This window comes from Mytilus californianus, unplaced genomic scaffold (genome assembly GCF_021869535.1).
Source record: "Mytilus californianus isolate M0D057914Y unplaced genomic scaffold, xbMytCali1.0.p SCAF_11, whole genome shotgun sequence".
Lineage (NCBI taxonomy): Eukaryota > Metazoa > Mollusca > Bivalvia > Mytilida > Mytilidae > Mytilus > Mytilus californianus.
In genome coordinates, this window is record NW_026262593.1 from 33,074,246 (window position 1) to 33,088,738 (window position 14,493).

At 32.8% G+C, this 14,493-nt stretch overlaps 1 protein-coding gene across 2 annotated transcripts in view; it reads left to right on the top strand.

Moving 5' to 3' along the window:
- LOC127719909 (urease subunit alpha-like) overlaps positions 1-14,493 on the top strand; it is a 51,166-nt gene that overhangs the window by 1,911 nt on the left and 34,762 nt on the right. For both annotated transcript variants that reach the window (XM_052226275.1, XM_052226274.1), the window contains exons 2-3: positions 11,645-11,774; positions 14,192-14,258. In XM_052226275.1, the coding sequence (XP_052082235.1) occupies positions 11,649-11,774; positions 14,192-14,258 (193 nt within the window). In that variant the 5' untranslated portion in view covers positions 11,645-11,648. The remainder of the gene's footprint in view (positions 1-11,644; positions 11,775-14,191; positions 14,259-14,493) is intronic.

Below are 14,493 nucleotides of genomic sequence, written 5' to 3' on the forward strand. Positions count from 1 at the left end.
TAATAATTAATTTGACACACAACTTGTTCATGGATAGAAACAGATGCCTGCGTGCATGGCAAAAACACCTCCAATGAAAACCTTTTCTGAAGAAACTCTCCTACAGTCTACACATTGAAATAAAAAAAGAATACATAGCTAGCCCCCCCCTCCCCCTTCCAAGTCCAGATACATGTAATCATGACGTTCTTTAGTGCTATATCATTTTTTACTTTTCTTGATCCTCAGAGACGTTGCAGGAAGGCACACATGAAAAAAGAACAAAAAGCATCCAGGACGTTACAATTATTTGGACTAAGCCCCCTCTTTTTTTACTACATGTAGAACAAAAATCACCTAATTACGACAGCAGAACCAGAAACCCACAAGTAGAGACATAAGCTGTCAAATTTAGATATTTGTATAGAGATGTATATATGCGAGTATTGGCAGTAATGGTTATGGTGTGTGTGTGAGGGTAGGGGTTTCAGATCAAAGATCGTTTCTATAATTCTATATCTTTTAGTTTTTACCATTTCACTCTATTCTCTATCCTTTGATGTCTATTATATTTGTCCTAAACATGCGTGACATATTTGCCACTGGACATAAGGCAACCAAAAGTCAATCAACGTATTCTGTATATTTCATCATTTCTTTATTATGTTATCTATAGGTTTGGTCCCGCCCCTTATCTATTTTTTTGCACTTTAGGGACGACATCAAAAGTTCAATGTAGGATTAAAAAAAACTTATTTCATATAGTTTTTTTCACTGACACCCTACCCCCCCCCCCTCTTAACTTAATTTGGGAAAAATTGATTGACCAATAAGGATATATATAAAATCGATGTTAATTAAACAAAACTTGCAGCAATTTTGACCCCCCCCCCCCCCAAAAAAAAAAAAAAAAAAACTATTTGAATTAAGTTTTTTTATCCTTCATTGATTTTCTGATGTCGTCCCTTATCCTCTCTATGTAAACCCAATTCATGTCCTGATAAATGGTGACTCATGCATAGCATCATATGTGGTTATTAAAACAAGAAACATATTCATATTATAATAATTAATGTATGCTATGACTTATAGATAGATGTCATTAGTCCCAGGTCATGTAATAAAGTAGGTCTTATAAAAATACAATAGCATTTTAATTTTGATGATTATATATATGTTTATATATTTAATAATGCCATTTTTTTGGAAAAAAGGGTAGTCGCAAGGCATTTTTAAAACATATCAATGGGGCGCGTTTTTATTTGTTCTTCGGAAGTGAGCCAGAAGAAGTCCATTTCTGTTTTTTTTTTGCATTGGGAAGATCTTCTGGCTCTCTTCCACCTCTTCTTTTTTGATAGGTTGACGGCAGAGGCACATAACAAACATGGCGTCGTTTAGTCTAAATGAAATTAATAAATTTAGAAAGGCATATATATTAGAATGTGAGCTGTTTTATAAACGTTTTTATGGTATGACAGCCTTAGTAGGACATCCCTGTAGGACGATAAGCTGGATAAATATAAGAACTACACGGACAATAACAGTTAAGGGACGATTATTTGATATTCTAGGGAAGGGATTTTGATTGATTGGTGTTTAACGCTACTTTCAACACTATTGGGCTATTCCGTGGTGGTCAGTTTAAATTTATAGATGAAGGATGGGGAAGGGAAGAGAGGGCATTATTATTCATTTCAATCTGTCGCTAATCATGCCTATTTTTCAGCTCTTACCAGGCAACCATATTCATATATGAAATCCTTCTGTCCCCCACTCCAACAAATAAATAAATATCAAATGGTTTTCCTCTTATTTAACACAAGTTTAAATTGATTGATTGTTTGTTGCTAATTTTAACGCCCAGTGAAAATTGTTTCATGCTTGTTCAGGAAAACACGAGTTTAGAAGTCACGTATATAATATAAAAATGAAGAGATGGAATATGATTGCTAATAAGACAACTATCCACCGGAGTTCAAATATGAAGTGGATGTAAGCAATTATAGATAAGATAAGATAAGATAAGAAAAAATTATTTTAAGTCGGGTTACATGAAATACTACAAACATAAGCTCTGTAGAGCTTTTTGCCGTCATGTAGACAAATGCTTTTTGTAGACAATCGTAAGGCCTTCAACAATGACAAAAACCTGATACTGTAAAGTCGTCTATAAAAGGCCCGACATGAAAAGTGTGAACAATTCAAACGAAAAAACTAACAGCCTAATTATACATAACAAAACAATTTACAAAATATCAAATATGAGTCGAGACAGGAACCAACGACAACCACTAAACTACAGGCTCCATCCCTGGGACAGGCAAATAAAGAATATGGCAGGGTGGATATAAAAACGAAGATGTGGTATGATTGCAAATGAGACAACTCTCCACAAGAGATCAAATTACACAGAAATCAACAGCTATAAGTCACCGTACGGCCTTCAACAATAAGCAAAGCCTACACCGCATAGTCAGCTATAAAAGGCCCCGAAATCAAAACTGTAAAACAAATCAATCGAGAAAACTAACGGCCGAATTAATGTACAAAAAAATGAACGAAACACAAATATGTATAACAAAGCAACCACTGAATTACAGGCACCAGACTTGGGACAAGCACATACATACAGAATGTGGCGGGGTTAAACATGTTAACGGGATCCCTATCCTCTCCTAATCTAGAACAGCGGTGTAACAGTACAACAACATGTTTGTGAGCAACCCATCCCGAAGCTGGGACAGTGCATGGTTTAACAGTACAATAAAATAACAACCTGCACAAATCAGCAATTAACTCAAAAGATCGGTACGAGACACACAAAAAAACCAACATTAAAACAATAGACACAAAGCACCGACATAAGAGTATTTGCAATTACTGGAAGTTTGCTCAAACCTAATTACAACTGGTACTGAAATAAATCTTGTTCTCCCAGACTGAGTTATCAATCAGTACACAACGCGCGGCAAAGGATTTATTAAAAAAAGAAAACAGTCTGAGAAACGTCTGGTTTACGTTGTATATTGATATGTGGTATGAGTGCCGATGAGACAACTCTCCATCCAAGTCATAATTTGTAAATGTAAACCATTGAAGGTCAACGTACGGTCTTCAACACGGAGCCTTGGCTCAAACCGAACAGCAAGCTATAAAGGGCCCCCAAAAATTAGTAGTGTAAAACCATTCAAATTGGAAAACCAACGGTGTCTAATCTATAAAAAAAACCCGATATATTTGCATATAAATCCATATACAATGAAACGGTTTTTGAAAAGTGGACCGAACGTTTTGACCATCGAAATTTTGCAGTAGAAATACTAGTTATGACCACAAGATTTTAACAGCCAGTGCAGGACTTGCACGAACGTTAGATTTAGTTAGAGGGGCGATATTCTGACGCGTTTTTTAATTCTTGGTCACCCATGTTTAGAAAGAAAGGGTAGAAATCAAAACAATTTCCGACCAATCACAAACGTTGTTGCAAATTTGACCTTATGACGTCAAAGAATTTCCCATAATGCAATTATTGCATATAAATAAAAAACTACTATACCAATTGAATAAAAAATATTGCATTCAAATGACATTTTATACCAATTGAATAAAAACTATTGCAGTTGAATGAAAATTATACTATTTGAATGAAAAATTATACCATTTGAATGAAAAATTATACCATTTGAATGAAAAATTATACCATTTGAATAAAAAATATTGCATTTAAATGAAAAAATATACCATTCAAATAAAAACATATTGCATTTAAATGAAGAAATATACCAATTAAATAAGAAATATTGCATTTAAATGAAAAATATCAAATTTTGCAACCAATACCATGCCATAGAGGGGAGCTTCTCAAACCTCTTTCCCAACTTAGTTTATTTTGGCACCTTCTGCATGAATAAAAATAAAATGAATAGCAAAATCCACAAAAGTTTATAATTTTCTGGAACATAAAATGCATTTAAAATTTAATTATCTAGTTCCTGCCATGCCTTTAAACTTTTCCAGGTGCACAGGGTTGTCTGTACTTGTAAGCGTACTTTCATTCCGTCGTGTATTTATTCCGGGTAACTGTTTTTCATTAGAGAATATTGGATGTAAATAGTGTGAAAGCGTCGATCTTGATATCGTTGTTTTGTTTATTATATTAGACCGGTTTATTGTTTACATAAAAAAATGGCATGGTTAAAATTAAAATGATTTTCAAGGAACCAGTTTAATTAATCTGAGTCAATCTAGTAAATAATATTGATGATGATGAGGAGGATATTTTTATAACTCAAAATACTTTATCAATGATCCGGACATTGAACTTGATACAAACCAAATTTAAAGAGCAGATTTGTTCTTACATAAAGTTTCAATTACAGAAGCATCCTTTGATATTGACATAGAAGATATGATTTAATATCCAAGTCGACCGAAAAGCAAATACATAGAAAAACTTCGGCAATCCAATAAATATAAATATTACAATTAGTGACAATTTAAAAGCATATGATTTTATAGATTTGCATAGAAAAATTATTTAAATCTCATTCGTTAATAAGCATTATGTATATGTAAGAGAATGATAATCCCTTTCTTCTTAGCACATACTTACAACTTCTCGTCCAATCAAATTGCTTATATTTGCCTTCTAATTTTCATAGTACATACTTTTCCTGTGTACTAAGTAACTACGCATGAATGACCACAAGGGTAAGATTTCATTGTATCGAAATCAAGGTCTAGGTTAGTCTATGGAAAGGTATATACTATGAAATTTAGAGCGAGGGGCTTGCCCCGAGCTCTTAATTTCATAGTATATACCTTTCCATAGACTATCCAATTTAGCACATACTTACAACTCGAGTAATCTTTTAATTGGTCTATTGATAGTTTATTTTGGCTGACTACTTGTATCACAGGTGTTTGTAAAACGGAGCTCATTAACGAATTTTGTAAATCTACTCACTAGTATCATTGTAAAATATGTGATTTCAAAAGGCCCTTCACTCCAGAATGAAAAGATGGTAGCTGCTGGTGTGAGTATGTATACTGATATAAAGCGGTGTTTTACTATACATGTTCTTCTTACAAGGTAAGATGACAAAATAAATTGACCAAAAGCAGGCCATTATTAAATTGCAGTGGAAGCTTTACATGTTTTGAAAACATTTTTTTAATTTCACAGTAAACCTAAAGCTATAATAAATTTGAAACATATAGATAGTTTGTCCCCAAAGATATAGTCTAGCAGATAGGCATTAAAAAGCAACTATAAATAGATCAGAGATTATAGGTTTTGTGTTTTTTTTTTATTAGTTCAAAGTAAAAACAAAGATTTATCAGAATATGTTTATATATATAAATAATATAGGTGGCACATTATCTTCAGACATAATCACAGTTTTTCAATTCATGACATCGTCCTGAACATGCATGAAATATTTGCCACTGGACATTAAGCAACCAATAATCAATAAATCAATCAATTCATGACGAAATAGATCACTTTCCTTAAGAAAGTTTAAAAAATTATCACCAAGGTGCTTTAATTTGCCTTCACAAGGTTTCATAGTACACACTTTTCTGTGTACAAAGTAATTGCATGGATGATACATTATCATAATTTTAGGATATCGTTGTACTCTAATCAAGGTATAAAGAACCATATGTATTACCCTTTATTTAAATGATAAAATTTGCAATTGTCAAAAACATTTTTTAAGATCCAAAGATTTTAATAGCAGGATATTTAAAAATCAATGTGAAAACTAATTACAAACTATTTAATTTAATTTGGAACACAGCATTTTATTTCAAAATAGCCAATGGCAATTTTTGTTTTAAATATCTTGATTACGATACAATGAAATCTACCCTTGTGGTCATTCATGCGTAGTTACTTAGTACACAGGAAAAGTATGTACTATGAAAATTAGAAGGCAAATATAAGCAATTTGATTGGACGAGAAGTTGTAAGTATGTGCTAAATATATTTAAAACAAAAAATTGCCACTGGCTATTTTGAAATAAAATGCTGTGTTCCAAATTAAATTAAATAGTTTGTAATTAGTTTTCACGTCGATTTTTAAATATCCTGCTATTAAAATCTTTGGATCTAAAAAATGTTTTTGACAATTGCAAATTTTATCATTTGAATAAAGGGTAATACATATGGTTCTTTATACCTTGATTAGAGTACAACGATATCTTAAAATTATGATAATGTATCATCCATGCAATTACTTTGTACACAGAAAAGTGTGTACTATGAAACCTTGTGAAGGAAAATTAAAGCAACTTGGTGATAATTTTTTAAACTTTCTTAAGGAAGGCGATCTATTCGTCATGATTGATTTATTGATTATTGGTTGCTTAATATCCAGTAGCAAATATTTCATGCATGTTCAGGACGATGTCATGAGTTGAAAAACTGTGATTATGTCTGAAGATAATGTGCCACCTATATATATATATATATATATATATAAACATATTCTGATAAATCTTTTAGTTTTTACTTTGAAATAATAAAAAAAAAAACACAAAACACAAAACCTAAAATCTCTGATCTATTGGTAGTTGCTTTTAATGCCTTTCTGCTAGACTATATCTATGGGGACAAACTATCTATATGTTTCAAATTTATTATAGCTTTAGGTTTACTGTGAAATTAAAAAATGTTTTCAAAACATGTAAAGCTTCCACTGCAATTTAATTATTGCCTGCTTTTGGTCAATTTATTTTGTCATCTTACCATGTAAGAAAAACATGTATAGTAAAACAACGCTTTATATCAGTATAGTACATACTTACACCAGCAGCTACCATCTTTTCATTCTGGAGTGAAGGGCCTTTTGAAATCACATATTTTACAATGATACTAGTGAGTAGATTTACAAAACTTCGTTAATGAGCTCCGTTTTACAAACACCTGTGATACAAGTAGTCAGCCAAAATAAACTATCAATAGACCAATTAAAAGATTTCTCGAGGTGTAAATATGTGCTAAATTGGATAGTCTATGAAAAGGTATATACTATGAAATTAAGAGCTCGGGGCAAGCACCTCGCTCTAAATTTCATAGTATATACCTTTCCATAGACTAACCTAGACATGTAAGGGATTATCATTCTCTTACAAACTTAGAATATTGTAAAGTGCCCAAGGCTCAAATGATCTATTCAAGAATTAGTTTCATTGTCAGTGCAATGTTTATAATTGATGCATGACTTCCTTTTTCGGCATGTCATTTATGGATATGTTTTAGTGATGTGAGGACTTTCTTATCATTTGGGAAATATTTAAAAAAAAAATGCGTTATAGATATTAGGTGACACAACAGTAGATTGATTGATTGATTGTTGGTTGCTTAACGTCCAGTGGCAAATATTTCATGCATATTCAGGACGAGAACAAGTTCACAATAAATATAATAGGTAGGTTCTGTAATAGATTAAGGGATTAAGGTCGGAGAAATTTAGGCTGCCACGGGAAATGAGGGTATATTGGATAGGGACAGAAATTTAGCCTTGCAACAGGTCACCTACGGACCCCTCAAAGAGTTGTTGCAAGGGTTCTTAACGTGCAAAGAGCGTGGCACTCTCTTTACACGAGGCATCGGATTTAACGTCCCCATTCTGACCGGACGTGGCTACGAATTTGTACATCCCGCACAGCCAAACGGACGCCCCACTTTAGCACGGGTTTTACTGCCGGTCGGAGGAAGACCAATGGTGACCATACTTCTATTCCCCAGTCACCCTTGGGGGGCACAACAGTAGAAAGAAAAGGTATGAATTGTATGTTTCCTGATTGTGAGTATGAATGTAAATCATGTAATATTTTAGTGAGGAATTATCCAGTTTTATTTACAGTTTAAATAAATTAATACATTAGAGTTACAACTAAATTTTATTTCACAGCCAATAATTTGGTCCGGCTTTTTACATCAAATACTGTTTCATTATGTCAGGGAAATGCTCAAAAATAATGCCCTTAAAAGTTTTTAATATGTTTAAAATTTAATTCCTGTTTTTTATCGGAATAATTGTATTGGAAATAACTATTCTCCCCAACCTCTGATCAAGTAATCAAAGTTTTGGAAAGCTAAAGGTTATTTTTTTATCTGAAAGATTTTTTTTTTTTTTTTTTTGCATTGCTTTGGTAATGTTTAATTTTATAGTAATTTGAAGTTATTAATATTTTCATAATAAAATTCACGGTACCAATTTTACTGCACCAGTAAACTTCAACTTATTTTGAGATTTTTGTTTGTTTCACAATTCAACTTTTAGTCAGTTTCAATCACTTTGTGATAAAACCTTTCAATCTGATAAATGTGCTTCGGGGCAGTTGTAACTCCTTTATAGAAACTCTTTGTTTTGAACTGAAAATAAACCCAAATAATAGGATAATCCCTTACTAAGAACATGATTTACATTCATTCTTCACAATTAAGAGGCATCCAATTCTACAATTTCATTGGTCGAGAGTACTTTGCTATATTCTAATGTGTTATCGTGTGTTCAAAATGAGTACTAATCACTTCATCAATGAATGGACCTAAAGCACTAGTGTAATTAATCCCGCCGGGTATAAAATAACTAGTGCAATCAATCCGGTACAAAATCACTAGTGTAATCATTCCTGGTTCAAAAACACTAGTGTGAACATTCCTTGGATGAAAACTCTCCACTTTTTACATAAATCAACTATTCAATTTTCAAATACACTAAAAACTATTAAGCCACATTTTATATATATTTCCCCTTCAAAAAAACCTTTTTAGAACCTTATATAATGACTGGTGGATGTTTTACACTGGACCCGGACAGAAAACCCTAGTGATTTTTTGTTGGTGGATAAAAATCACTGCGGATTTTTGCCTCTGGATAAAGTACACTGGCGGAATCAAACCACTGGTACATACTCAGAGTAAAATTCGTGGTGTAAATACGGCCACATTAGCGCCATATATATTAGTCAAAAGGTTATGATGAACCTTAATGGCCTTTGCGAGGCAAGAATACTTAGGGTCGTCAAGTTGGTTACTTATTCCTTATTCGTTACTTATTCATTACTTATTCTTTATTCCTTATTCGTTACTTATTCGCTACTTATTCCTTATTCCTTATTTGTTACCTATTCGTTACTTATATATAATTGACTGATACCCTGTTACTTATTCGCTACTTATTCGTTCCTTATTCACTTTTTACACGTTGCACCTTTTCAATGCTTTCATTTCTTTTATTTGTTTGTCTCTGGTGTTAGCTTTGGGTTCGTAGAAGTAAAATAACCCTATTAGCGCGTATGTACCCGTTTCAGCGCTCGACTGATACCTTGTTATTTATTCGCTTTTTATACGTTGCACCTTTTTAATGCTTTCTTTTCATTTATTCTTTTTGGTCTCTGGTATTAACTCTGGGCTGGTAAAGGTGAAATAACTCTTTAAGCGCATATGTACCCGTTTCCGCGCTCGACTGCTACCCTGTTACATATTCGCTACTTATTCGTTCCTTATTCGCTTTTTAAAACGTTGCACCTTTTTAATGCTTTCTTTTCTTTTCTTTGATGTTAACTCAGGGTTCGTAGTCGTGATTTAACCCTATTAGCGCGTATGTACCCGTTTTAGCGCTCGACTGATACCTTGTTATTTATTCGCTTTTTATACGTTGCACCTTTTTAATGCTTTCTTTTCATTTATTCTTTTTGGTCTCTGGTATTAACTCTGGGCTGGTAAAGGTGAAATAACTCTTTAAGCGCATATGTACCCGTTTCCGCGCTCGACTGCTACCCTGTTACATATTCGCTACTTATTCGTTCCTTATTCGCTTTTTAAAACGTTGCACCTTTTTAATGCTTTCTTTTCTTTTCTTTGATGTTAACTCAGGGTTCGTAGTCGTGATTTAACCCTATTAGCGCGTATGTACCCGTTTTAGTGCTCGACTGATACCCTGTTACTTATTCGCTACTTGTTCGTTCCTTATTTTATTGTATGTTGCACCTTTTCGATGCCTTTATTTCTTTTATTTTTTTATTTAACTTTGGGTTCGTAGAAGTGAAATAACCCTATTAGCGCGTATGTACCCGTTTCAGCGCTCGACTGACACCCTATCACTTATTTGTTCCTTATTCGCTTTTTATACGTTTCCCCTTCTTTATGTTTCCCCTTTTTCCCTTTTTAGTCTGTGGTCTTAGTCCTGGGTACATTGCTCTTTTTAATAATTTTTGTTCATGTGTTTGGTGTTATTTCCCATGGTTTGTAGAGTGAAATAACTACTTATTCGTTCCTAATTAGTTTTTTAAACATTGCCCCTTTTTATTTATTTTTTTCCCATTTCATGTCTCTGGTGTTACTACTGGATTAGTGGTGTTGAAATAACCCAGTTAGCGCATTTTTACCAGTTTTTACGCTCCAATGATACCCTGTTACTTATCTGTTCCCTATTTGCTTTTTATACGCTGCCTCTTTTAAATGATTTCCTTTCTATTGTTTTCTTGTCACTGGTGTAAGTTATTGGTTCGTGGAGGTGAAATTACACTGTTGGCACGTATTTCCCCGTCTCCGCGCTTGAGTGATACACTTTTACTTATTTGCAACCTGTTTATTCTTTATTTGCGCTAGACTCAAGCTAGCAGGCACTCGCTAGCAGCCACTCCGCTAGCAGCCAGTTTTCAGATATGTCTATAAACCCAAAAGTTGCATAAGATTCAAACTCACTAAAACTTTTTTGTTTTATATAACCACAACAATACATGTTTTAACTTGAATTTAGCAGTCGAAAACATAATTCAATGAATTTTGAAATTTAAAAGTTGCCATTTTTTAAAACCATATGATATGACATGCACACAATAAGCTTAAATAATTCAGACGACCTGGTTTTGTACAAAGTACTTATATTGCTTTGCAGTACCTGTTCTTTTACGCTTTTTATACTTTGCGGTAGAATTATGTTATGGTGTTGTCTGCGTCAGCGTCTGAAGACATTTTGGTTCGCAGACAATAACTTGAGTATAAGTTCATGGATCTCTATGAAATGTTTGCACAAGGTTCTATACCACTAAAGGATAGTTTGGGATTGTTATTGGGGGCTATTTTCCTTGCGGTTTTGTAATTAGGGGCCAAAAAAAGGTCAGTTTTACTGGTTCATGGAAAATAAATTGGTTCGCAGACAATAACTTTAGTGTAAGTGTATGAATGTGCAGTGTAAGAAATTTTAGTACAAGGTTTCATTCCACAATAGGAGGGTTGGGATTGATTTTGGGGGTTATTGTCTTAGCGGTTTTGTAATTAGGAGACAGAAAGGGGCCAAAACAGTTATTTGTCTGGTTTTAAGACAATAACTTGAGTATAAGAGAAATGTATTTGGTCAATATTTTAGCACAAGGTTCCACACTACAATAGGAAGGTTGGGATTAAGTTTGGGGGTTATTGTCATTGTCAAACTTTGATCGCTACAACAGGAAACTATAGCTGAACTCGCGCCAGTTGTTGGTCAGACGTTTTCGCTTAAGAAAAAAGTCCGAAACAGCCCTTCATACAGGTTTCATGAATCCTTGTCGGACAATATATTTAGTTTAAATGAGTGATTTATTTAAAACTAGATCAAATGAATAAGTAAAAAACAAGTTAGTTGATAGAATGTTAAATTATTTACAGAAATATGAAGTTAGCACCGCGAGAGTTGGAGAGCTTATTGGTCCATCAAGCAGGATGTGTGGCACAGAGACGGCTTGCTCGTGGTCTTCGCCTGAATCACCCCGAAACCATAGCTATAATTGCATCACAGGTACGTTATCAGAAAAACAAATTAGTTGAAAATAAGGAGATGTGGTATGATTGCCAAGGAGACAACTATCCACCCAAGTGGCTGGTATTCTTTAAAAAATTAAACTAGACTTACTTTAAACATATTTTATTTTAAAAATTCATGTACATGACATATACTTTTAAATGCAGTACTAGTACTATATATATACAAAGGGATTTCAAAACAAGTTTTCCCTTATGTTAAAACCTAGACTTAAGTTTATGAATTATTAAACCTCAGATTAAGGCTAGCGAACAATCAACACTCAGTGTCGTCTGATGATACAGGAAATATTTGCCACTGAACGATAAGCAAACAACAACTTACATCAATATTCAGAGAAAACTATATCTCTAATTTCATAGACCTAATTATTCAGCTCTCAATGTATTCATAATTATATATAGCAATACATGATCATACTCATAGAATCACATATATACGAGGGAATCATTCGGAAACCCTTTGATATCATTTCTGATTGACAGAACTTTCGTCATTGCTATAATAGCATCGCAAATATTAATGGAATAGGCATTTATAACATTAAACTAATCTCCAAAAATGACCATGAAAAATGATATATATTAAATTATACACCACTTTAGATCAGATTACAATCGTGACTCAAAACAGCATATTTTTTGCACTTTATAATAATGGGAGATAAATCTGGGACTATTATATTACAATATATTGTGGACTGTAAGAATTCGATAATGTAGTCCTTTTATGTCATCAACCTTGAATTTTTCAGACTTACTTAAACGTTTTGTTTATTTGAAAAGAGACGATTTTTTAAAACTGGCACAGATCTAGAGCAACAAGATTTTTTTACCTGATTAATATATTTTATATTCACCTAAGGTTTATCTTTTTAGGTCACTAGTCTTATAAACAACTCTCTGAAATTTGATCAGTTACGTGATAAAAGTATAACGAGACACCCAATTATTATAGTTCAAATCCATGATTTTGAAAAAAAAGGGAGGAAAAGAAGTGTGTGTGGGGGGGGGGGGGGGGTACCACTAATAAGTCAACGTTAGGAGTGGTGATTGTATAAAAAGTCTATGCAAAAACCATATGTAGATCCATAAAGTGGGATGGGCAATCACACTGTCCCCCTAAATACACCTCTGAATATATATATATATATATATATATATATGTGAACAGTAATAATACACTTAGGAACAACACAGTAAATCGTTCAATAAAATGTGGAACTTTTGATATCTACATTTAAGGAATTCGAGAAGTAAGTCTTTTAACGGACAACTGATATTCCAATAGCACTCATAATGCACAAGTTCTTGAACATGTTGAAGATACATTGATAAAGTTTTTCTTATAAAGCAGAGTGCATGTAATGCTATTGCAGAAAATAGGAAATTGTTTTTATCATAATGCTAGGGTTGAGTTTTTGCTGCAGAAGTATTGTACTACTCCTGAATAACCATCGGTGTATTTTTTTCCACCGTGTGTATTTCATGGTGTTAATTCTAAATATGACTGAGAGTTTAAATTTAAAATTTTCAGTTTCAAGCATGCACTCGACTACAAATGAGGTCGAATTATTGTCTCGCATGACATTAAGGCATCAGCAAAAAAATTGAGCTTTTTTCTACAAATTTGAACCAAAATTACATCTAATAGATAAATATTATCCGATATTCTTGCAAATGATTAAAAGAGAAAAAAAAACCAATATTTTTTTTTCAACTTATATTGTCAAAATCGTAGCTAATACCGCTTTAACAAACTATTAGGTCAGGGATTAGAACAATGTTTGTATCAGAGTATCTTCTAGATAACAGGAGACACATATTTCTAAACACTCCTGACTTTATACTGTATTTTGCTTATTATCAGGTATAATTCATATACCACACACACTCCGTTATGAAAATCAATCTACATGTATCATCCAAGACTCTTTGATAATGTCCGAAAGATGTACAAAGTAACATTAATTTTGTATATAAAAATTATTTGTTTGTCGAATTCAATAAAAAATAATCTCACTCTTTTGTAATATTTTTGATGATTCTATTATATAAACATTTTCTTTTAATTACTTTTGGGCGTCTTTTATCCGCAACTTCTCTTAGTTTTCACTTTTCAGCTGTCTTTATTTCTTTCTTACACACCTATATATATATATGATGCCTTTATTCGCTTTCGTTTTAATTTTGTGATACTTTTTATTATGACGAAGACGTTATTTTCAACAGCAACACGTACATAGTGCTATTACATTTGTGAAAGTAGGGTTGATTGTGTGCTTATATATATATTATATGTTTTCTTACTTCAATCAAATATTCTTATTAAGATTCTAAAAAATCAGTCACTTCTCTCCCATTTAATTTTACAATCTTCTTAAAAAATTACAGATACAAGAGCTGATCAGGGAGGGATATACAGTTTCAGAACTGATGTCAAAAGGAAGAGAGATGATTGGTATGTTCCCATTCCTTCAGAAGTATAAGCTAAATGCGTAAACAAATAATCTGGCAATTCTATGTTTACAGATCCTCTGAGGCAATAGATTGTTTGTTCAATCAGTTGACTGTATTTAGCTTCATTCCAGAAGATTCAATTGAACCCTTGCAAACATCGTCATTCATTTTTCGCAATATTTACTTTATAAGGTCTTATATTTATCATTTGAGACATCCTGTCCATTATTTGTCTT